Source organism: Myotis nattereri (assembly GCF_964212035.1).
Source record: "Myotis nattereri genome assembly, chromosome: 7".
Taxonomy (NCBI): Eukaryota; Metazoa; Chordata; class Mammalia; order Chiroptera; family Vespertilionidae; genus Myotis; species Myotis nattereri.
Window position 1 is genome coordinate 36837656 of NC_138082.1, and position 23237 is coordinate 36860892.

Genomic DNA, 23237 nt, shown 5'->3' on the forward strand with positions numbered 1-23237 from the left:
ATAATCAGAATTGTAAATGGGTTAAATTCTCCATAAAAAGACAAAAGCTCTCAGACTGAGTTAAATGTAACTGTAAAATAAAGGGAGCCCTGGCTAATGTGCTCAGTGGTTGGAGCGTTGTCCTGTGCATTAGAAGATGTCAGGTTTGATTCCCAATAAGGACACAGGCCCAGGTTGCAGGTTCAGTCTCTGGTTAGGATGCATGCGGGAGGCAATTGACTGATGTTTCTCTCTCTTTAAATCACCCTTCCTCGCTCCCTAAAAAATTTTTTTCTTTCATTAAAAAAAGAGGATATAAAAGAGTTGAAAATAAGGAGATAAAGAAGACTTTAAATGAGACAAAAGGGGGTTTCCTATAAGAATCAGGGACACATATCTATAAAAACATGATCTCCAAATAAAAAGCAAAATTAGCCGAAACCGGTTTGGCTCAGTGGATAGAGTGTCGGCCTGCGGACTGAAAGGTCCCAGGTTCGATTCCGGTCAAGGGCATGTACCTGGGTTGCGGGCACATCCCCAGTGGGAGATGTGCAGGAGGCAGCTGATCGATGTTTCTCTCTCATTGATGTTTCTAACTCTCTCTATCTCTCTCTCACTTCCTCTCTGTAAAAAAATCAATAAAATATTTTTTTTTTAAAAAAAAGCAAAGTTAGGCAGAGAAAGAAACAGACCTGTTGACTATTACAAATAAGCTAGATCCAGCAGAATAAAGTAACCGACTGGTGGAGAGGACACATTTTTCTCAAACCACAATGAAACACAAAAACAGAGATTAAGCCACATTGAAATCTCAAGATTCCAAAAAAAGTAGGTCTCATTAAGTGACTATATAACTGGAACTTAAAGCAATAAAATTTAAGCATAATTACAAATAAATTAGCTCCCCTCTTCCAATCTATCCACTTGAAAAACTATAAACTTCCTTCTACATAACCTGGGTTAAAAAGGGTATCAGGAATGAAGTTAGAAACGATTTAGAAACGAGTAGCAATGAGAGCAACATGAGGCAAATCCACACTGAGGCCAAAGGGACCAATGAAGGGCTTAGCCCAGTCGTGGGCAAACTTCGGCCCGTGGGCCAGATCCAGCCCGTTTGAAATGAATAAAACTAAAAAAAAAAAAGACCGTACCCTTTTATGTAATGATGTTTACTTTGAATTTATATTAGTTCACACAAACACTCCATACATGCTTTTGTTCTGGCCCTCCGGTCCAGTTTAAGAACCCCTTGTGGCCCTTGAGTCAAAAAGTTTGCCCACCCCTGGCTTAGCCTCAACTGGAGGTATGAGGAAATATACATGTACAAGAATAAGCTCAGTCCTCAGTCCAGGAGCCAGAACCACCACAAAATGAAAGTGAAGACAAAATGAAACTGAAGAAAGTAGAAAAAGTGAGGATTAATGAGGCAGAAACACGAAGGCAGACTTGAACAATGGAGTTGAGGGTTGGCGGTTTGGAAAGACCTACTGACAAACTTTGGGACATTTGACCAAGATGAACAGAAAAAGTAACCAAAAAGCAACATCGAGAAACAATAAAAAACCGCTTAAAAATGACAAGAGAATACAGTGTCGCTCTGACCAGGACATTGTGGTCCTCACATGAGCTGCTCCTCCCCCAGGTGCATTTGGAAACACAAAGGACAGATTTTAGCTTTTGCTTCTGTTTTGTTTGATAGTGGTTGATGTCCTGGGAGGTCCAGGAAGTTCTGAACAGCCTGTCACACAAGAATCTCCTGAAGTGTTAATTACATCTCCGAAGACAAACTCTGATCCAAATTAAATGAACAATGTGGCAGGATGTTTTCATGTATCTATAACAGGCAAAAGATCCTATCTCCAATATGTAAAGAATAGCTACAAACCAACTTTTATAAGTACTTATCAGTAAAATAGGGGGGAAAAACAGAAACATAGCCAATAAACATGTAAAAAATAAACTCAACCTTTTTGTATAGGTACCAAGATATGTAGGATAAGCATAGAAAGTAATCTAAAAGATCACACAACAAATTTTAACAGCAACAGGGAGAAAAGCTGGGAGGTGGGGGAGAAGAAATTTTCACCATTTCTTAGCCTGTATTTTTCTGTAGTGTTTTAATTTCTACAGAAGACAATGTATTCTACTTGAAGAGATGTTTAAAATCTTATTATTATTAATGTTCAAAATTATTTAACCTTAAGGATATTCACGGAAATGTGATTGAAAAGAAGCTCTCTAATAAGTTTTCTACATCTATTTGATTTTACATTTAGATCCTAGCCCATTTGCAATTTGTGTGAGGTATGCCATAGATGTTCACCTTACCCCAGGCAAGGGGAAAACCAAGTGTTGGGACCCCATTCACTGAGTAGCTGACCTCATAACTAGACGCCTCCCGGCTGCTGGAGGTAAGCTTTCCCACCTGAGTCCCTGTCTACCGGGTCCAGCTACTACCAGAGCCTCATCGGAGCAAGACCCACTAAGGGACAGGCAGTGGAAGCCTGAGGTGGGTACTGACCGCGGCCGGGTGCTGGCAGGCTGCTCAGGCTCAGCATGCTTCCTCTCTGCAGTTTGTCCAGCTTCTCCTGCAGCTTGCGCACCTGGCTGTCGGAGCGGCTGACACGCTGGCGTAGGCTCCTGAGCTCACCATTCTTCTTTTCCACCTGCTTCCAAAGGCAGCAAGCCCGGCTCCGGTTCTGCCGCGCAGAGAAGCAGTAGGAGTGCAGCGAGTCGATGAGCTTGCAGGCACCTGAAGCTGACAGAATGACCTCGTTGATGGACATGGGGCTGGCGTCGCTGTGCTCACTCTGCACAGCCTCAGCGGCTGGCTTTGGGGTGACGTCTGTCGGAGGGGCAGAGGGACTTTGGGAGGACTTCTGTGGTGTCGCAGTCAGAGATGAACTTGGGGGGCTCTGCCCCAGGCTGGTCCCACTGCAGCCAGGCTCCGTGTCTCTCTTCGGCCTCTTCCGGTCCACAGGTTCCCGGGGGACATATGGCCTCTCTCGGGTGTGCCTGGAGGAGAAACTGTAAGAATGAAGTGAGCCAATAAATTTGCAGGCCCCAGATCCTGGGGGGGTAAAGTCATCCATGGAGATGCCACTCTTATCCACCAGGTCCTTGTCGGGGGTGATGCTGCTCTCATCACCAGCATCGCATGCAGGCCCATCTGCTTCGGCCTGGCTGCCTGAGGCTTTCGTGGCCAGAGCAGCACCCGGGGGTCCCTGTGTAGCCTGCTCCTGACTGGTGGCTTCACTCTGCAGGGAAGCCCGCTTCAACTTGCGGGACTCTGGCTTAGTCTTCAGGTTCTCACTTGAGGGCGATGGTGAACCTGCATCTCCTTTCCCATCAGCTTCACTTGCACGTCCCCTCAGGCCCCCTGAGGCCTTTTTGGTGTCCTTTCTCCTGCTGCGGCCATGGCCTCCAGACCCCCTCTTCTTCTCCGTCAGGTGGAAGATGGAGGGCACCGCTGTGGGCTTGAGCAGGCGGTGTTGATCCTCCAGCCTTTTGGAGAAGCTGTCTTTGGTGAAATGCTCACTACAGAGGAAAGAATACTTAGTGGGGGTCCAGTTGTCCCTCTGAACAGCCTTTAACCACTGGATCAGACGCTTTGAGTCCTTCAGAGGGAACCTACAGGACAAATGGCAAAGGAATTAGAAAGAAACAATTACATGTCTCCACCTAAAATGATCAACTATAAAAGCAAAACAACTATTTTTGAAAACACCCAAACCTATATGGACTTTACCCATTTAAAAATTTGATAAATACTTAAGGAACACATTCTACTTACACATTACTACTGGAATGGGAAGATGGAAGACCCGTTGTTTACTCTGAAGGAGCTTACAGTTGCAGGGCAGATAGGAATGAAGGCAGAGAACTCCTACCAGAATGTTAGAAGTATAGGATAGCATACAGACATCAGGAAAAGCTCCAGGAAGCCCTGGAAATAATCCCTAGAAAGTCATGGCTCAGCAACCCTGCCAGTGTGCCTGGGATGCAGGACTTCGGGTGCTAAAAGTGGGATGGCTGGTCGCCCACTTAGAAGCCAGACCAGGTGTGGGCCAGCAGAGCATCCCAGAAGCCCAGCACTGTGATTCCAGCAGCTGGGGATGGGAGATTAGCTCTCTGAGAACGTCAGACTCAAAGGTGTAGTTCTGTGTTCCTACTACTCTCCCATCCCTGGAAGATGCTGAATAAGACACTGAATGACCACTTCTCATTAAGACAAGATCTACTTAAAAAACGCTGACCAAAATGTGCACATGAGGCCATTTGCTCCCTCTAAGGTCACGTAACACACCCGAGGCCGCTGTGGACAAGGACAGGGTAGAATCTCCAAATTCAGGAAGTTCTCCTCGACATGACCTCCTAAACTTCCCAACGATCCTCAATTCCCATGCCCTTTGCCCCCCCCCACCACGTTAGACCACCGTGAATGCCAAGGTGGGTCTTCTCTGCAAGGACTCCGTCTCATTTTCAAAATGGTAACAAAACTTTTGGGACCAGAGGCTCCCAAGGAAACTGAGGAAAGCATGGTGGCTGCTCTAAATAGTCTAATGTTACTTTTGATAAAGTGTAACCACTTAAAACTTAGTGCACCACAGCAAGCTTTCCGTAAGACCATAAGTAACAAGTGTCACTCCGGCTTTAAAAATTAAATACTAATGTCCTGCAACATACAGGCACACCCCTCCAGCTCACTGTGGGGGGCCTGCTGTGCCTCGGCCGGCTTCAGAGGCCTCCTGAAGGGAAGAAGGCGAGACCCTCGCCCAGCAGGGCCCACAGCAGGGGCCCAGGGCCCACGGCCCACGGCCCCTTGCAGCCTCCAGGGGGAAGCCGGCAGGGAAGTGCCACCCACTCCAGGACAGGAGGCTATCGGGCCCCTCCAGGGACTCACCTTACCGCTGGGGCACAGCTACCCTTCTGCACCCAGGACTGGGGGCCCTTCCAGCCACTGAGCGCCCGGAGCGCGTGTTAACACCCGATGCATGAGACGCCTTTGCTCCGCCACACTCCTGATGGCAGAGATCAAGGCAGCCTCCCCCGCGATACAACAGGGACCAGTCACAGCCAATGGAGAGGACAACTGACCTAGGAAGAGGCTGCCAGAATACACTGCTTCTGGAAACCCGCGGCGCCAACTCGAATCAATGGAGCGCGGCGGCCGCAGGGGTGGGGGCGAGGGAGGTGAGGACGCGAGTGGTCGCCAGGTGGTCGTGGGATGGCCTTCAAGTGGCCCTAGGGTACGCGAGGGGTGGGCGCCGCTGGCCGCGGGATGGGCGCCGCTAGCCGCGGTGCCCGGCCCAGAGACGGCGGCCCCGGCCAAGGTCACACAGCGCCCGGCGCTGACTCACTCGCAGGAGCGGCCCCAAGGCCTGGCGCGCAAAGTGCCCCTCGCGCCGGGCCGCGCGGCCTCAGTTTCCCCGGTGCCGAGCCGGGCCCGGCGGGGGCGTGGTCAGGCCGAGCGGGCGGTGGGCCGGGCCCGGTTACCTGTGGAAGGAGACGGCGCGCTTCTCCCCTTTGCCCTGCCGGTTGGAGCAGTTCGCGGCCGCGCAGCAGATCACCATCTCGGGCCTCGGGCCGCCGCGCCGCCACCAGGCTCCGGCCCTCGCCTCGTCGCGCCGAGCCCGGAGCGGGACCGCCCCGAGGGGAGGCGCGCGGCGACACGGCTGCGGGACGTGGGAGCCAGCCCCCGCGGCGCCGTACGGCAAGATGGCGGCGCCCGCCTCCCCGCCGCCGGTCGCCGGCCGTCGGCGCGCCCAGGGTCTCAGGCACCCAGAGTCTCAGGCACCCAGAGGGGCTCTGCCCGCGCTTCGAGGCTCTGGGGGTGAGCAGGGGCACCCGGGCCGGCGGTCCGTACAGCGACATGACGCGCCGACCCGGCCGTACGGCAAGATGGCCGCGCCTGCGGGTGCGGGCGCACGGCGGGCTGACAAGCTCGCCCCGAGGCCTCTCTGCCCGCCTGCGCCTGCTTCCACCGCCCCGGTGGGTCGTTGCCGGGCTCCTCGGAGAGCGCGCCGGAGGCCGTCGGGGTGCCGAGCGCACGAGGAGGACGCTCCGTGCCGGACTCCTCCGTACGTCAAGATGGCAACCGGCGCACATCCGCGCGCACTTCCGGCCCCGCCCGCGCCCCGGATTGGCCCTGGCGGCGGCCCGTCGCGTCGCGCTGCGGCCCGTAGGACCGACGCGGTGTTCAGTCGGCGGCCGGAGAAGGAAGATGGACGCAGGTAAGGACCTGCTGGGGCGTTGGGGATCCGCCGACGGCGTTCTCCTGGCTCCTCGGCTGCTGGGGAGTCTCCCGGCGCGGCCTGGGCGCGCGGAGTTGGGTGGGCGGGGTGCGGCCCCGGGAGGAGCGGGCGGGGCGTCGTCGGTGGGGAGGCCGGCTGGGATCTGACAGCCCCGTGTTTGCGGGTCTCGGCGCTTCTCCAGCCTGCCTGCAGCGCCCGGTGACCGGCCTGGCAGGCCCAGGGCCGGCTCGGCCGAGAAGGGGCAGTGGGGCGCCCGGGGCGGGAGGGCGGGGTCGGGCATCGCTAGGGGCGCGGGCGGTGGTAGGTCCTGAAGCGGCGGTCGTGGGAAGCTGTTGCCTCTGCCCCGCTGGGAGTTACGAAGTGGAAACTCTTTAACTTCTGTAAAGTTATGTCGGTGGGCCGGAGGCAAGAAATATGCTCAGCACTCTCAGCACACGCACCGTGTTTGGGTTTTTAATTTTTAAAGTAACCAGTACACTACTTTTTCTGTGATTTAAAATAGAAACTGGAGCCATCTTTTATATCATAACTTCTGGGGGTCCCAATGCCAAGTCGGGTGGGAGGGTGTATGCGCACACGTCTGTGTGTGGGGTGTTCCCGCCTAGCCTCCTGTACTGCAGCTTAAATTTTGCTGGCAAGGCATTTTGTATCTTTGTCCAGGAGCCTTGAAAGCGTTTTTACCTGGACGCTCTTCTCCATTCCATAGTTTTAATTCTTTCACCCCTCACCCCCAATAAAGGAATACTTTCATCTGGGTTAATTCCTCCTATGCCATGGTCTCTGCTTCGTTTTTCTTTTCCTGGCAGCTGTAACATATATTTACTGAAATCTCCGTTTGGAAACTGTAAAATAGATGTGTATTGCCAGTATTTCAATGATTTGTGGCATTTCCTCACTTAAATGGTGGGTGGCTGGAGGAAACAGTAGCCCCGACTCCCAAAGGAGCCTTTTAGCCACACATTTTTTGTCCAGTTCATTACAAAGGAAAAGGTACTGGACACTGTTGTACTATTAGCTGGGGCAAGGGGTCGAGAAGGAATAGAATTACTTGTCCACTTTAAGTTACTACTGCTCAATATGTAAAGTCAGTCATATGAGAGAGTTGGTTTAGGTGGAAAACAGTTTAATGGTCACCTTACCTGAAATGTGGAAGTCATCATGTTAAAGTTGGGAGTAACCACCCTGGCTGGGTGTATCAGTTGGTTGGAGCATTGTACCATATACCCAAAAAAAAAAAAAAAAAAAAAAGGTTTCAATCCCCATTAGGGCAAGTGCCGGGGAGGGAGGGCAAGCTGTCAGTGTTTCTCTCTCGCATCAATGTTTCTCTCTCTTCCTCCCTTCCTGTCTCTCTGTAATCAATAAACATATCCTCTAGTGAGGATTTGTTTTTTTAATTATAAACTTAGGAGTAGCCATGTGATGATACCCTAATGAGACACTCAAGGCTGCTTCAAAGCAGGAAAAGTGTTTGCCTTTGAAGGCCTGTGTTGATGCTGATAAAAACGTATGTGGCGGTTGTAGGGTGTGGTGGGGAGCTTTCTTCTGACCTGACGCTTACATCCTTTTAGGGGTGATTAATGGCCCACCTTCCTCTGATCCCTCTGTCCTTACAGAGTCTGCCTTCCTTGATCAAGTGTTCTGAGATTCCTACTTGTTTTCACAGTCATACATTCAGTAAACCACATTTATTATTGTGCAGAAGGTTTGTGTTGGGCATTGTTCTAGCCAGCCATGGGCAAACTACGGCCCGCGGGCTGGATCCGGCCTGTTTGAAATGAATAAAACTAAAAAAAAAAAAAAGACCGTACCCTTTTATGTAATGATGTTTACTTTGAATTTATATTAGTTCACACAAACACTCCATCCATGCTTTTGTTCTGGCCCTCCGTCCAGTTTAAGAACCCATTGTGGCCCTCGAGTCAAAAAGTTTGCCCACCCCTGTAGACCCTGGGGTTAGAGAAGTGAAAAAAAATAGATGATAACCATGCTCTCCTCACATTCCAGACGTGACACCAGTGGCATGGGTCATGTGGAAGAGTGATGTGGGCCAAGCAGGGGGGTTGGAGTTGGAGCCAGGATGGCCAGGGAAGGTCTCACGGCAGAGGTAAGTTTGACCAAGACCCAGAAGCAGTGGAGAAGGAGGGGCAGGTGGCATGCAAGGAGCAGCAAGTAGGCCAGTGTGCCCAGGGCACAGTGAGTGGGCTAAGAGAAACAGAAGCTGGAGGCAGAGAGGCGACTTGGGCTCCAGCATGGGGCCTCGCTGAGTCATGGTGAGGACTTGGGCATATGCTTATCCTGAAGGATATGGTGACGCTCTGGAAGGTTTGAGGAGTAACCAGACTGGAGCAGACTCACTCTGGCTGCTCTGTTGAGACTGTGCTGCAGAGGGATAGAGCAGCAGCAGACAAGTTAGGAGGCTCTTGCAGTGGGCCAGGCAAGAGGTCTGGGAGTCTGGGTCAGGGTCGGGAGAGGAGGCTGAATTTTGGTGTGGAGATGAAGGTGGAGATGATAGGGCTGTGTACAGATGGGCAGTGGTGAGGGGTGGCGATGGAGAGGAAGGAGTTAAGATGGTGACGAAGTGTATGTATGGCCTGAGCTCAGAAACTAGGTGGGGAACACTTGGGGATATCCTGCCTGGTGGGGAACTCTTGGGAGTCAGTTTTGTACATGTTGATATGTACACGGGGTACCACCAGACATTTATATTGTGATGTCTGGGGAACATTGGATCCATGGGCCTGGAGCTGAGGGAGTAGACCTGGTCTAGAGGGACACATGTGTGGAAGGCCACTTTGAGTGAGGTCACTGAGGGTTTGAGTGGGGGAGAAAAGAGGAGGAGCCAGGGAGGGGATGGCCCAGGGCTGCAGGTGCTTAGAGGTCCATAAGGTACCAGGCTGGCTGTCTTCTTCACTGAGCCTCCAGCACTGTCCATCAAAACGCACTCCTGGTTCAGGGAACGCCAGGCCCAGCATTTAAATGGCCACACTGGCCTGACTGGTGTGGCTCAGTAGTTGAGTGTCAACCCATGAGCTAAGAGGTCACAGTTCGATTCCTGGTCAGGGCACATGCCAGGCTTGCGGGCTCCATCCCCAATAGGGGGCGTGCAGGAGGAAGCTGATCATTGATTCTTATCATTGATGTTTCCGTCTCTGTCTCTCCCTCTCTCCCTTCCTCTCTCTGAAATCAATTTAAAAAAAAACAACAAAACATAAATGGCTGCACTGTCCATTCTATGAAGACAGAGCAGTATCTTATACTTCATCTCCAGGACTTTATATTGTGTCTGGCATGTACATGACTGGTAATTGCAGAAGAACAACTTGAATTAATAACTTGCACATTCCTGTGCTTTAAGGATTTCAGTTGTAGAGCTTGTGTATAGTACAGACCGGTCTGTTGGTGTAAGGTGTCTGAGTGGGAAGGGCTGCTCACGGCAGAGCAGTGAGGTTACTGTGGACGTTCTGTCCCCTGTTCACTGAGGCCGTGCGTTCCAGTTTCCTGGTGGTGCTAAGTTCCTGTTTCTGTCCCATCCCCTCCCTTCCATTTCTTCTGTTCCCTCCCTCCCTCCCTCCCTCCCTGTCTCCCTGTCTCCCTCCCTCCCTCCCTCATTTCATTCAGAACTGAACCACCAGCATCTTCATATAAAGTATTTGAGATTAAAAAAAAAAACACAAAACTACTTGCAAACATGTTTTCTTAATTTGTTTCTAAAGGAAGGGGAGACCCCTTCACTTGATTTTATTTATAACAGAGAATCTTTCAGAATACAGCAGTATTTTGGGGAAATATCATGGAAACATGATAAGCTCTCAAAGAAATCTAATGGTGAAATGTTTTGTGGTTTTCTCTGATTGATCTGAATGACAATATGATTGGTCTAAGTGCAGAGAAGTTATATTCCTTGAGCACAATTCCCTAGTTTTCTATCATATTAATCATATTAAATTGAAACTTTTTTCTAATGGAGCTACCATGCTGTTAAAGGGCTTTCTGCATCCTGTTCCAGGTGTGCTCAGGGATATCCCAGGAAAGATGTGGAAAATCAGGCGTCTGGGACCCAGGTGACCACATGGGGAAAGTACTTCTCAAAGGGCCTCTTTCATAAGATGGACGATGCTTCTCCATCTGGCTTCTCCTGCGTGCCATCTTATTTCAAATTAAAGTCAAAACGGGGAAGTCTGGAGACTGGCTTTTCTTTTCAAGGTTGGAGTCCTTTACACTTGGGAGGTATGGGACTGCTTCATAAATAATATGACATTGTGTAGAAAGACAGGTGACACTCTAATGCCGCTGAGAACTGAGATGAGGGGGCCATCTCGGGGATGCAGGTGGCTGCTGGCGTGTCTGAGAGCAGAGTCATCATGAGTCCTGAAATAATACAATAGAAATGGAGGTGCTCAGAACCACTGCTGGGTGCTGTGCACCTGTCTGTGTTGTCCCCACTGAGTTGATGGCTTTGCCCCATTTCATGGCCAAGGAGACTGAGGCTTAGAGAATTTAAGTCATGTGTCCCATAGCTAGCAAGTGGTCTCTCTTAAAAAACAAATGTTTAGCCCTAGTGGGTTTGACTCAGTGGATAGAGCGTTGGCCTATGGACTGAAGAATCCCGGGTTCGATTCCGGTCAAGGGCACATGCCTGGGTTGCAGGCTCAAACCCCAGTAGGGGGCATGCAGGAGGCAGCCAATCAATGATTCTCTTTCATCATTGATGGTTCTATCTCTCTCTCCCTCTCCCTTCCTCTCTGAAATCAATAAAAATGTATTAAAAATCAAAAAACAAGACAAATATCCATATAAATTAGGAAGTTGAGCATTAGGAGTAAATGTTACTTGGAAAATTTCTCCTTTCTCCATTAGAAAGTCTGATTCAGAAGGTCCAGGAACTTGGGGGTCTAGGTGCCTCTGTTGTGCTCTAGAGTGCCCGACCTGTGGCATTTCAGGCGTCAGGCAGGACAGGCTGGTCCTGTCCTCCAGTGCAAGTGAGAGAGGCAGAGCCACCATCAACGCCAGTTAAGGCTTTCTGGTGGCTGCTCAAGGATGAGAAGTGCTTCACTTGCTTTTCTGGGTGAAATTGCTGCAGATCCTGGGGCTCTTCACACTCATTTTCCAGGGTGAAAGCTTGCAGATAGTGGAACGAGCTTGTGCAGTGGCACAGACAGCTGGCTTCTGCTCCTGTCCTGTCTGTGAGGATAGTGTATTATCTGGATTCAGTGGTAATGAAGTAATTCACCTGTTTGGTGGGTTTCCTGTTTACATTGTATGAGGTGTTGCAGCTCAGTTTGGCCACAGGCTGTTATCTTTGTCTCATCCATTTCTGGGAGTCCCAGAGGGCCCACGTGGAGACGTGCTTACGGTTGCCCAGCACAGGCCATAGCTTTCACTCTTATTCACTTGTTTTTCCTCACACGAGCCTTGAGGAAAACTCAGCTGTTCCATTTTAAAAATATATTTTATTGATTTTTTACAGAGAGGAAGGGAGAGAGATAGAGAGTTAGAAACATCGATGAGAGAGAAACATCAATCAGCTGCCTCCTACACATCTCCTACTGGGGATATGCCCGCAACCCAGGTACATGCCCTTGACCGGAATCGAACCTGGGACCTTTCAGTCCGCAGGCCGACGCTCTATCCACTGAGCCAAACCGGTTTCAGCAAGCTGTTCCATTTTACCAGGGAGAAAAACCATCGAGGCACAGGAAAGTCACTGACTGGTTAAGGTGTCCATGCTTCTGTCTGCACTGGGGGACCATGTTCAGCAGGTTTTGTCCTCGAGGGCACAGAGCCCTGATGGTCCCCGTCGTGAGGAAGGTACATGCAGTGAGACACGTGAACGTCTAACTCTAGACGCAGATGTGACACACATGTTCAACTGAGGGAGGGTCAGAGTCCTGGGTGTTTGCATAGACAGGAAGAGCAGTGAATTGCAAGGGGATGGGGATGGGACCCTCTTTAGGGACCCCACAGATATGGGTGCTGTTGCTGAGTGGCTCCTGCTTAGCTGGCGGGAGCTGGGGTTGCCTCCTGGTAGTTCATTTCCTGCAAGGGTCTTGTCTCCTCACTGGCATTTGGCAGTAAAAAATGTGAGGCTACACAACCCATAATTATGGTAGGAAACTCAATGATGTGTTTTAATAAAACACCTCTCACTACCCTCCCTCTGAAGTTGGCTTCGTTGCCTATAAAGTTGCTCATAAACCTAAGAAATGTGCCTGCTTTGCATTTTGCTCCTACAGTGATGAAACCCTTTAACTTTAGAGCTGCCCCAGGCCTTGTCAACCCCCTTTCAGAAGGAGCCTTTTCCTTCCTTATCATCACTTTCTTCATATGGGAAGCTAGGTATCTGAGGAGTGTCTCTGTCTAGAGCAGCGATGGCGAACCTATGATACGCGTGTCAGAGGTGACACGCGAACTCATTTTTTTGGTTGATTTTTCTTTGTTAAATGGCATTTAAATATATAAAACAAATATCAAAAATATAAGTCTTTGTTTTACTATGGTTGCAAATATCAAAAAATTTCTATATGTGACACGGCACCAGAGTTAAGTTAGGGTTTTTCAAAATGCTGACACGCCGAGCTCAAAAGGTTCGCCATCACTGGTCTAGAGTGATACTACAGACTCAGCGATAGTATCATGGTTCTTGCACATGTGCCACCATCCACAGTGGAGCTACTTGCCCAAAGTTTAGGAGATGCATTTTAGGAGATGAAAGCATCTTTAGTTCACAGCTGCTGCCCTGGTAGGCCTCAAACATCAGTAGAATGTTCCAGCTCCAACAGGATGAGAATTACAGTCTATGGAAATCAGACAGGTGTCATTGGCATCCTTTTTCCTTGAGAGTAAACTGTGGCTTTGAGTGTACATTATCAGTAAAGGCCTGGAGGTCACAGAAGACAGTGACTAAAGATACAAAGGTGAGTTAGAGAGCAGAGACATGATGTGTTCAGCTCCTTGAGAAGATAGACTTTTCATTTATCCCAACTCAGTTTTTATAATTACATACAGATACAAATAATCTTATGCAAAAAAAAAAAAAAGGAGAAATAAACTTGACATTACATTATGCATTCCCATTACTAAGCAGCCTGGTTGACATTGACTGGATGCATGGACACAGGAGATAAGTGAGAGCAGAGGAATGAGGCCCCAGCACCTACCTTCGCACTGTGGCCCTCTGGGCAGCAGGGTTGGCTCTGAAAGCACAGGATTCCTGGGACTCTGAAAAGACAGAACTGGGTCTGGAGTTGTGACAGTCTGGGAACTCTTTTTTTTTACTCCTCACCCACGGATATTTTTCCATTGATTTTTGGAGAGAGGGAAAGACAGAGAGAAATATCAATGTGAGAGAAACACACAATTGGTTGCCTCCTGTACGAGCCCCGGCCAGGACCAGGGAGGAGCCTGCAACCTAAGTACCTGCCCTTGACTGGAATCGAACCCAGGACCCTTCAGTCTGTAGACCGACGCTCTATCCACTGAGCCAAACTGGCTAGGGCCTGAGAACTCTTTATGTCACGCACATTGGCCTTCTGTGGCTATGGATCTGATGGCTCAGTGTGCTGCTTTCCTGGCCCTGTGACGGGGACTTAGCTGCTCATCGGTTTAGGTTCTGGTATAGCAAAGTGCTTGCCTTTGAGCCTGCAGTTCTTCTTTTTTTAAAATTGATTTTAGAGAGAGGAAGGGAGAGAAACATCAATGATGGGAGAGACTCATCCCGCATGCCCCCTACTGGGGATTGACCCTGTAACCCAGGCATGTGCCCTGACTGGGAATCGAACTGTGACCTCCTGGTTCATAGGTCAATGCTTAACCACTGAGCCACACCGCTTGAGCAAGCTTGCAGTTCTTGTTCTTGTTGACACTGCTGACCTTGGAGCCCTTCTGTCTGAAGCCTCCTGAGCACCTCCTGGGAAGGGTCCCTTCCTCATTTTATGGTGAGGAAATTTCCACCCTGAGAGGTCACACAAGTGCCCCAGGAACCTGCAGCCTGTGATTGTCTGGCACTAGACACCAGAGCCAGCACTCTGGGGGTGGTGTGCAATAGAGAAAGATGGCCGGGGTGCTGGTGTGAAAAGGCATACTCAGTAGGGCTGTGAGTTCATTATGGCATGCCTCAGAACAGTGAGATACAAGACACTGGTGCAGTTGTGACTTAGGGGACTGACCATCTTGTTGAGAAGAATAAGATGAGGAAGCCACAGGTGTGCTGTGGCCTCATTCAAGGGTCTGTGCAGAAAGACTTCTGGAAGGACAGTCATTTCTGGGTGTGAGGCTGCAGATGATTTTTTTCAATATTTAAAAAATTGATTTTAGAGAGAGGAAAGGAGGGGGTAAGAGAAACATCGGTGTGAGAGAAAAACATCGATCTGTTGCCTCCCACACACACCCAACCTGGGATCGAACCTGTGCCCTGACTGGGAATGTGCCCTGACTGGGAATTGAGCCTGTCACCTTCTGGTGTATGGAATGACCCTCCAACCAACTGAGTCACACTGGCTATGGCTGCAGATGATTTCTTATAACATTTTTGTAGTCTTTTTTTTTTTTTTAAATAGCATATGTTATTTTTACTAAAAAGTGGAGCTATTGTCAAAAAATAAAGATATAGGAAAAACTCACATAGTATCATTGATTTCCCAAAGACTTCTGTGAAGTTGCAGGTGAAGGATGTGATGACTGGGTCCTGTGAGAGCTTGAGAGGCAGCAGGTGAGAGTTGTGTGTTCAGGGTTCTCTGCAAAGCAGCTACAAAGATGGGACACCCGGAATACACTGCGCACACCTGGCATTGCAGGTATGGGGACCTGTGCGGAAGCAGAGTTTCCTCAGCTGTGGTTCTGTGGACAGGAGGGACCCTGGGCCTGTCTTGTTTCTTATGGAAGCAACACAGAATAAGAAGGGGTTCAGGTCTTGTTAGCTCAGTAGGTAGAACCATGCTCTGCACACAGTGACCTCCTTAGGAAGTGGGGCATTGCCAGTGGAAGCTGGTGGTTGTGCCCATCTGGTATCATCATCAAAGTGAAAGCAGGCTCCAGGCCTTGATCTCCAGGCCTCTCGGCACCTGGGGCTTTAGGGGACTTCTCTCCACTTCTCTGGAGCCTAGTGTCCCACCCAGGAGTTTGCAGCCTGCTCCTCTACAGCTAACTGCTTCTCACCAAGAAATCTGCGGTGGACTGGAACTTCCAGTCATCTGGGACGTCTGGGTCTGGTTTCTTGCCCCTGACGCATCTGCCTTTAGCATGGCTCCTTGGCACGTGCTCCCAGGTGACGTCTGCTGAGCCTGGGACGGCTATGAAAGCTTACTCTACCTTCTGGCCTCCCTTGCACACAAAGATAAATGTGTGGTTTCATTTTACTTTTGTCCTTTAGGTTTTAAACATTTTGAGTCTAAAACAAGTGTTTAAATCAGGAGGCTTTTTTTTGTTTTGTTTTGTTTTTACTTTCTCTCCCCTGGATCTGGCCCCAGTTGATCTCTCACCCTCGTTTCTGCAGGCACTGACTCTGGCTTTGAATCTGAAAGGCTCAGGAAGTGGGGTGGCAGGTCCCACTGCCTCATCCCTACATGTCCCTGCACATCTGATCATTGTGTATCTTTGGTTTCAATAGCTACTCTGACCTATGACACTCTCCGATTTGCTGAGTTTGAAGATTTCCCGGAGACCTCGGAGCCTGTTTGGATATTGGGTAGAAAATACAGCGTCTTCACAGGTATGTGCTGTGTTGGAGCCCACTGTGCTTTTAATGCACAGTCTCCAAATCCTTTTTGTGATAATAATAGTTATCTGCTAACTCTCTAACCTGTCTTAGTACTTACACCTCTGTGTGTGCGTGTGTTTTCTTCTTTTAAACATTCTTTAGAAAAGGACGAGATCTTATCTGATGTGGCATCCAGACTCTGGTTTACATACAGGAAGAACTTCCCAGCCATTGGTAAGTACTGCCTGTCACAATGTGTGGTGATGCAATGTGCATGTTTTAGAAGGAGGAAAACAGATTGATAAGTAGGTTGACTTGGATATCCTAGTACTTGTCACTTTGTGTTAATCCTTATGGCATCCCCAGGTTAGTGAGCTGGTGAGTCTTGCCCCAAGTTGTGGCAGAGCTAGATTCCAAACCTAGGGCTTCTGACGGTGGTTTCCAAACGTAAGTCACCATTTGTTACTGGAGCTTAAAGTCAGGATAAGGAGTCCCAATCAGCAATGAAAATGGAGAAGACAGTGCACTGTGAAGGAGTGAATTCTGCAGAGGCTGTGGTGAGATTATATATTTGAGTCTTGTCCTGGGTCAGAGCTGTAGGTCCAGGGTGGCTGGAGGCCGTTGTTCTATACCCATCATCTTCTCTAGTACGTTCCACACGTAGTTGTGGGAGAGCTGAAGGCAGGGTGGATGGGACATGTTTTCCCATGACGCGAAAGTATGTTTCATTAAAAATGATTCTTCATCATTGTGTCCTGGAGGCGGACAAAAGTTGGGGACCAGCTTGGCCTGGCTTTTGCCAGTCAGAAGACCTGAGACCAGAGGTTTGGGGCCAGGAGGCTACACCTCCTCAATGCCTAGTCTTGATTCGGTTCCTCTCCAAGATGTGGTTTCTTCTGTTCTTCAGAAGTGAGGTGGGCGTAAAATAGCCACAATGCTTGACATTGGGACACTGAAATGTGGGGAAATGAAACCATTGTCCCCATAGGTTAATACTGAATGATGTGATTTGTCAGGTGCACTCTGTTCTGGTTGCACACCTGCTCTGAGGCTGTTTTGCTCAGCCCTGGTTGCAGGAGGCGCAGTTGCCCACTTGCCAACTGAGGCATGCTGTATGGAGAGTGCTGTTCTGCAGATCAGATGTCTGAACACAGGGAAAGAGGACAGGCTAGAGAGGAGCCTGTGCTGTTTCACACAGTCATTGAGGAGGAGGTGGACTGTCCAGGTTCTAAAGGCCAGTGTGGTGTTTCCTCCCTTTGCCCCTTGGACATAGCTTGTTGGTATGGGAGGTGGAGTGGGGAGTGACAGGTACCATGCTGAGTACCTTCTCTGGTCGCACCAAGAGGTGGGCTTTGTCCCTGTGTGCCTGGGCAGGGTTCATGAGGCTCAGAGGTGAGACTGCAGCCCACATGGTCTGGCTTCTGAGTCTGATTGTTTAGTGCCAGCCATCCCAGGCCTTGCTGATGGTTAGGACACCAGGGCATTTCCTGTATGTCCAGGTCTGTCTCACTGTACGTGATACCACATGCCCAATGTCAGAATCTGCGCACCAGAATCTGCACAGACGGGACGTGGATGGGCCCAAGGCACACGCATCTTCAGGGCTGACTCTGAAACCTGTCCCCTCCCAGCACCGACCACCTTCCTATTCCGCTGTCTACTGTCTGGGTACTGATGACTCATGGGCACAGTGTCTCCATGTTTTCCAGACATTTGTCCTCTGTGACTTTTCACATATTTTGCCCCTTTGAGAGGGTTGTTAGGACATTTCACTCCTCAGCAGTGGGTCCTCGGCATGACCACCTTATAGGTTGTGTGTTGCCGAGATGGTGCTGACACCTGCAGTGTAGAGTGACCTGACTGGAGTCTGCTCTCTCTGCGCCACCACAGGGGGGACCGGCCCCACCTCGGACACGGGCTGGGGCTGCATGCTCCGCTGTGGACAGATGATCTTCGCCCAGGCCCTGCTGTGCCGGCACTTAGGCCGAGGTGAGTCACGCTGGGGACAGTGATGTTCTCAGGAAGCAAGGACTATGGGTGCAGTTGTGTAAACACAGATGAGGATTCAGGGGCTTCTTCAGTAATGATCCACTGGCTTTCATTGATTTTTTAAAAGTGACTTTAAAGAATGCTGATAAATGTTTGTCTTCAGAAATTCTCTTTAAACCCCTGAAACCATTGTTTTCTGTATGGATTTGTGTTGATGGGTTGGCATTTTTGGAATCTTGGAAAGGGCTTTTAACTTGATCACAGTTCAAAGCAGTTTGGATACCATCTGTGTCTTCAGTATTGCATAAAGTAAAGGCTTCTTTCTCACATTTGGTAAAACTGCACTTCTGCACCTGTCTCCACTAGATTGGAGGTGGACACAGCGGAAGAGGCAGCCGGACAGCTACTTCCACGTCCTCAACGCATTCATCGACAGGAAAGACAGTTACTACTCTATCCACCAGATAGGTGGGTGGGAGCAGGGTGCCCATGTCTTGGCTGTTTAGCTAAGCAGTGAGTCTCGGGGTTCTCAAGAGCTTTGTTGTATTGTGATGTGTATGGCATGAGGCTTGTCACCACCGTGGGCTCCTGGGCTAGGCTGCTTGTCACAGCATCTCTGAAAATTAGATTCAGTGAGGGAGTCTGAATGCTCCTGTGTTTTAAGTAAGTCCAACTTCTGAGCATCATGTTCTCAGTGTAGAAGGAAGTAAAAATACAGCTCTGAATTCAGTGGGTCATTTCACTTCTTAATCCTACTCCTCATTGAAGGACTGGAATCCTGGCTCATAGTGAAGGACAAACCTTGAGACAGCGTTTATCCGTTTTGGATGAAGCGCCCTGGTGTCCGTCAGCTCACGCTGGAGGCAGGTTTGGGCGTGCCCGTCCAGGCTTCCTGTAAAGTGTTCCTCAGCCACATGCCTCCAGGACCAGCCTCTTCTAAGGGGGGGGGGGGGGGGGGGATATTGATGGTTGATACGTGTGTGTCGCTAATCAGATCTGTTTCCTGCAGCGCAAATGGGAGTTGGCGAGGGCAAGTCTATTGGCCAGTGGTACGGGCCCAACACAGTCGCCCAGGTTCTCAAGTATGTACCAAGCTCCACCCTCCCATATCGTTGGGGAACATGGCATGCATAGATGTACCTGGGGTGTTCAGACTCTCCTGAGGCCTGTTGCTAAAGGACATAGGGGTCTCTTACTCTTCAAAGCCTTAAGGAGGGTCCTCAGAGGTGACCATCCACGTGGTCTTGAATTGGAATTTTGTTTTCTAATGGAATGAATACCTTCATCCAGGTTGCACCCATTAGTGTGGGCCTTTTTGTGTGTCTAGTGGTGGATCCATCCATCACAGTGGTCTGATGGTCAGGGAAGTTGGAACTGATTGGGAATGACAACACTGTGGTGAGAAGGCGGCCCTCCATACAGGCTCTGTGGGGCTCTGCCTCTGTTCTGTCTCCCCCGTTCTCTGAAACCTGTTTCCAGCCTTGGCCTTCCCTCTCCCCGCTGCCTCGCTGTCTGCTCCTCTGCTCCCTACCCCCATGGGAGGCTCCCACAGGCGCCCCCATGTGACTTCCTGGAATTGCCCTTCTCTTCCCTCCACGTGGTGGATGACTGCCGTCTCAACCCTTCTGTCCTCGGCAGGTTTCTTGGGATCCTCCAGGACACTTTCTTCTTTTACATTTCCACTTCCAGCTGGTCCCTAAGCCTGATACTGTCTCTCCATCTCCTTATCCAGGCCCCTGGATTACTTAGCCCTCCCACATGTCCTTTAAAGTCCCGGGCCCAGTGCTGCATGCCTTGAAAGTGTAGTTTGTTTGCATGGTTGGCCTGCGTGGTCTGTGTGAGCTCTTCCTGTCTTGTACTACTCACTGACACTTTCCTCCCCACTGCTGCCTTGAAACACCCCAGTCGAGGTCACCATCAACCTGTCATGTCTGAAGGCTGAGTTTCTGCTCCTACTCAGCCATCAGCAAGCAACCCTTGGCTCAGGCACTTGCTGTCTTTGGAAATCCAGGCCACAGAGCCATTTTCTCTGGTCCTTCTGTTCCTCTGCCGCCTCAGAATCTGTTGCTGGCCCTCCCTACCTGTAAGCCCTGCGGGCCTTGTCTCAGGACTGTGGCTGCTTCTCTGTACTGTCCATGCCCAGCTTTAGCTGTTGTCTGCTCATACTCAACTCCCAGAGTCACATCCCCCAGTGCTAATCTGTCCTATCAGGATTTTCACTCAGCATCGTAGATCTCCAAGTGGCATGTTGAACCCTAAGCTGAACCTTCCCCTACCTTGCCTGCTTCTCCTTCACTGAGGGCAGCCCCTCCTTCCTGGCACTCAGGACAAACACTGGGATTATACTTGGCTCTTCTTTCTCAAGACACCCATCCAGTGTGTCCTAACTGACCAGTGTGTCTCGCTTCACTGTCCTCACTCTGGTCCAAGCCCCGGCTCTTGCCTCTTTGTTAGTCTGTCTTCTCTTTGCCATTCTGGAGTCTCTTTTCAAATAACAGCAGAAGTCATCTTCACATTTATAAGTCAGCCACCCATCCCTCTTCTGCTCAGCACACCCTGGGCTTCCCAGTGAATGCAGGAAGGCTGCAGGTGCAGGCCTGGCTGCCCTGTGCTCCTCCCTGGCACATGGCACCTTTTGCTTCTCAGAGGGACACATCACCTCAGGCTCTTTGCACATGCTGTGCCCTTTGCATCAGGGCCTTCCTGCACTACACTGGTTATGCCCCTCCTGCCCCTGCTTTGTTCTTTAGGGCACTTACTACCTCATAGGATTACGTATTTCTTGCTGCTCCCTCCCCCCGTGTCAGCCTCTCTAGGGGCTTTGTCTGTCACATGTCATTGCATCCTCAGCACAGCTCCTGGCCCTCAGCACAGGAGCGAGGTGGCTGGTGCAGCACTGCAGGTGCTCTGTTGGAATCCTATCTGGCCTTTCCCCCAAGAGGGGCTCCGTGTGGACAACCCATTGCCCCAACCCTCCATCCGTGTCCCCAGACCCATTAGGTCCTCTCACATGGGAGCCCACCTCCACTGCACTTGAGAGTAAGTCAGATGCCTCCACACCCCCATATACTTCTGGTGGCAGTGTGCCTTTCTTCCAGAGCCAGAATCCTGTGGCCACCACTCCTCAGTCTTTTACAACCGGGAACCTCAGCTCAGCACATCTGGGGTGGAATTGAAGGGAGCAGAGTGAAGTGGGGCTGGCAAAGCCTGTGGTATCTGACTCCTGGCTCATGATCTGGTTCCCACCTCCACATGCCAACTAGGCCAGGACATGACATCACCAAGAGGCTCCTGTGCAGGAACTTCCTCTCTGCAAAGGGCAGCTGGGGGTCATGGAGGGAGCACTGGATCCTGGGAGGAAGAAACAGGTTCCAGCTTCAGCTTTATTCCCACCTGTGGCACTGACATCTCTGAGCCTTGGTTTTTCTCCTGTGAGAAACGCTGTTCCCTTGGTAGCCTGCAGGGCTGAACCATCTTTGAATTGTGAAAGCTTATTGGCGTGTCCTCCCCCTTTCTGATAGGAAACTTGCTATCTTCGACACATGGAGCGCCCTGGCTGTCCACATAGCAATGGACAACACGGTGGTGATGGAGGACATCAGTAAGTGACACCAAAGCAGGGTTGGGACTGACGGGACTCGGGGAGCAGCAGCTGAGCACTTATTCCTCCCGGGCTCACGGGCCTCGCCTGAGGGCGGTGACTATGAGCCCTGCACAGCAGATGGACACCCTAAACAGAGGCCAGGGGACCACAGGTTTCCATACAGAGAAGACCAGGCTAAGGGGTAGGGTCTGGATTCTCTCCAGAGCTGGGTTACTTAGGAACCCCATGGTTTTTGTGCCATTGAGGCGTGCTGGGTTGAGCTGCATTTGTGCAGGTGTTCATGTGCATAATGCACCGCCAAGGAAGGCAGGAACAACTGATTTTCTAACCCCACCCTCTCAGGCCGAGATGTAACACAAAGCAGAGACATAGCTCTGCCCCTTTCTGGAAGGATCCTCCGGAATTGAGCACGTACAAGTTTGGTCTAGAGTAGAATGAGGTCTCAGTTTGGCAAATAGCCTGTCATGAGCGAGTTTTGACTTCGCGGTTTACATTTTATTATGCACCCAAGCTGATAGAGCTGTTTTATTTAGTGCCTACTTAAGTTTTTACTCAGCAGCACTGATTCCCAATGAATTTCCCAAAGCAGCCTCAACCCCAATTTTATTGAAGTTCCACATGTAGATTGTTGCCTTGAATCCAATTTTATGGAAGAGAGAGCACTTTGAGCTACATCCTTGCAAGTATGCAGATTTGCAGGTCGACGTGGATGTTTAGAAGCAGGTCTTGTACACATGACTGCCGGTCTAGAGCATGGCCACAAGTGTCCCCGCCAGGCAGTGGGTCCATTCGGGGACACTGTCAACATAGGATTGGGAAGCCGGGGATGTGACTTATTAATAAAAAGCAACACTGGGCCCTAGCTGGTTTGGTTCAACGGATAGAGCATCGGCCTGGGGACTGAAGGGTCCCAGGTTCGATTCCAGCCAAGGGCACATGCCTCGGTTGCAGGCTTGATTCCCAGTGGGGAATGTGCAGGAGGCAGCCAATCAATGATTCTCTCTCATCATTGATGTTTCTCTCTCTCCTTCCTTCTCCCTTCCTCTCTAAAATCAATAAAATATATTTTTTTTAAAAAAGCAACACTGGTTTCTGCAGCTCTGAACCCTCTGGTAGATACCTCATCCCTTAACAGTTCTGTTCCTCTGAGAGGGGATTAACTTGGAACCACAGCAGAAGGGTGAATAGTTCTTCCTCTTGCCTTTTCTCCATATTCCATTTCCTGAAATTTTTATGGTACATAGAAAACTTAGGAAATGTGCAAAGAAGGGGGAAAATCACTTGATTTTACCTTTCAGAAATAGCTCATGTTGACATGTAAACATAGTTGGTTCCAGCGTGTTTTTTTGTTTTTCCAAAAGAAAATACATAGGATCTTAAGCATTTTCTCAGCAAAGCAGAAAGTGGAGAAACAGTGCCCAGTTATAATTCTTACTGTCTGGCTGCTCAGTTCTCCGTTACACCTTAATTTCTTTTTGGGGGGATTGTTCTTTACCCTCCTCAGGGTCTAGCCCAGTCACTGGTCCAACCCCTGACTTCAGACTACAGACTGGTTGCTCCAGGGCAGTGGCCAGGAAGAGATAGGGGGCAAGTGGCTTTCCAGAACCTCCATCTATCTTGAGTGGGGGTGATGCTGGTGAGGGCCCTCTACAGTCTCTTCTGGGAGTCTTGGTCATTCAGAGCAGCCAAGCTGGAACTGAGATGAGACGTGAACCCG

General features: G+C 50.1%; 2 protein-coding genes across 4 annotated transcripts in view; one reads left to right on the top strand and one right to left on the bottom strand.

The window, feature by feature from the left end:
- THAP4 (THAP domain containing 4) overlaps positions 1–6061 on the bottom strand; it is a 36673-nt gene extending 30612 nt beyond the window's left edge. The window contains exons 1-2 of one of the 3 annotated variants that reach the window (XM_081095362.1): positions 5476–6061; positions 2501–3609 (exon numbers count right to left, since the gene is read on the bottom strand). In XM_081095362.1, coding sequence (XP_080951488.1) covers positions 2501–3609; positions 5476–5552 — 1186 coding nt within the window. In that variant the 5' untranslated portion in view covers positions 5553–6061. The remainder of the gene's footprint in view (positions 1–2500; positions 3610–5475) is intronic. The other 2 variants (XM_081095364.1, XM_081095363.1) reach the window with 2 other exon arrangements.
- Positions 6062–6154: 93 nt separating this feature from the next.
- ATG4B (autophagy related 4B cysteine peptidase) overlaps positions 6155–23237 on the top strand; it is a 28462-nt gene continuing 11379 nt past the window's right edge. Inside the window, exons 1-7 of the mRNA XM_081095434.1 lie at positions 6155–6212; positions 15838–15939; positions 16090–16161; positions 17818–17916; positions 18283–18384; positions 18926–18998; positions 21438–21517. Of these exons, the coding sequence (XP_080951560.1) occupies positions 6203–6212; positions 15838–15939; positions 16090–16161; positions 17818–17916; positions 18283–18384; positions 18926–18998; positions 21438–21517 (538 nt within the window). The 5' untranslated portion in view covers positions 6155–6202. The remainder of the gene's footprint in view (positions 6213–15837; positions 15940–16089; positions 16162–17817; positions 17917–18282; positions 18385–18925; positions 18999–21437; positions 21518–23237) is intronic.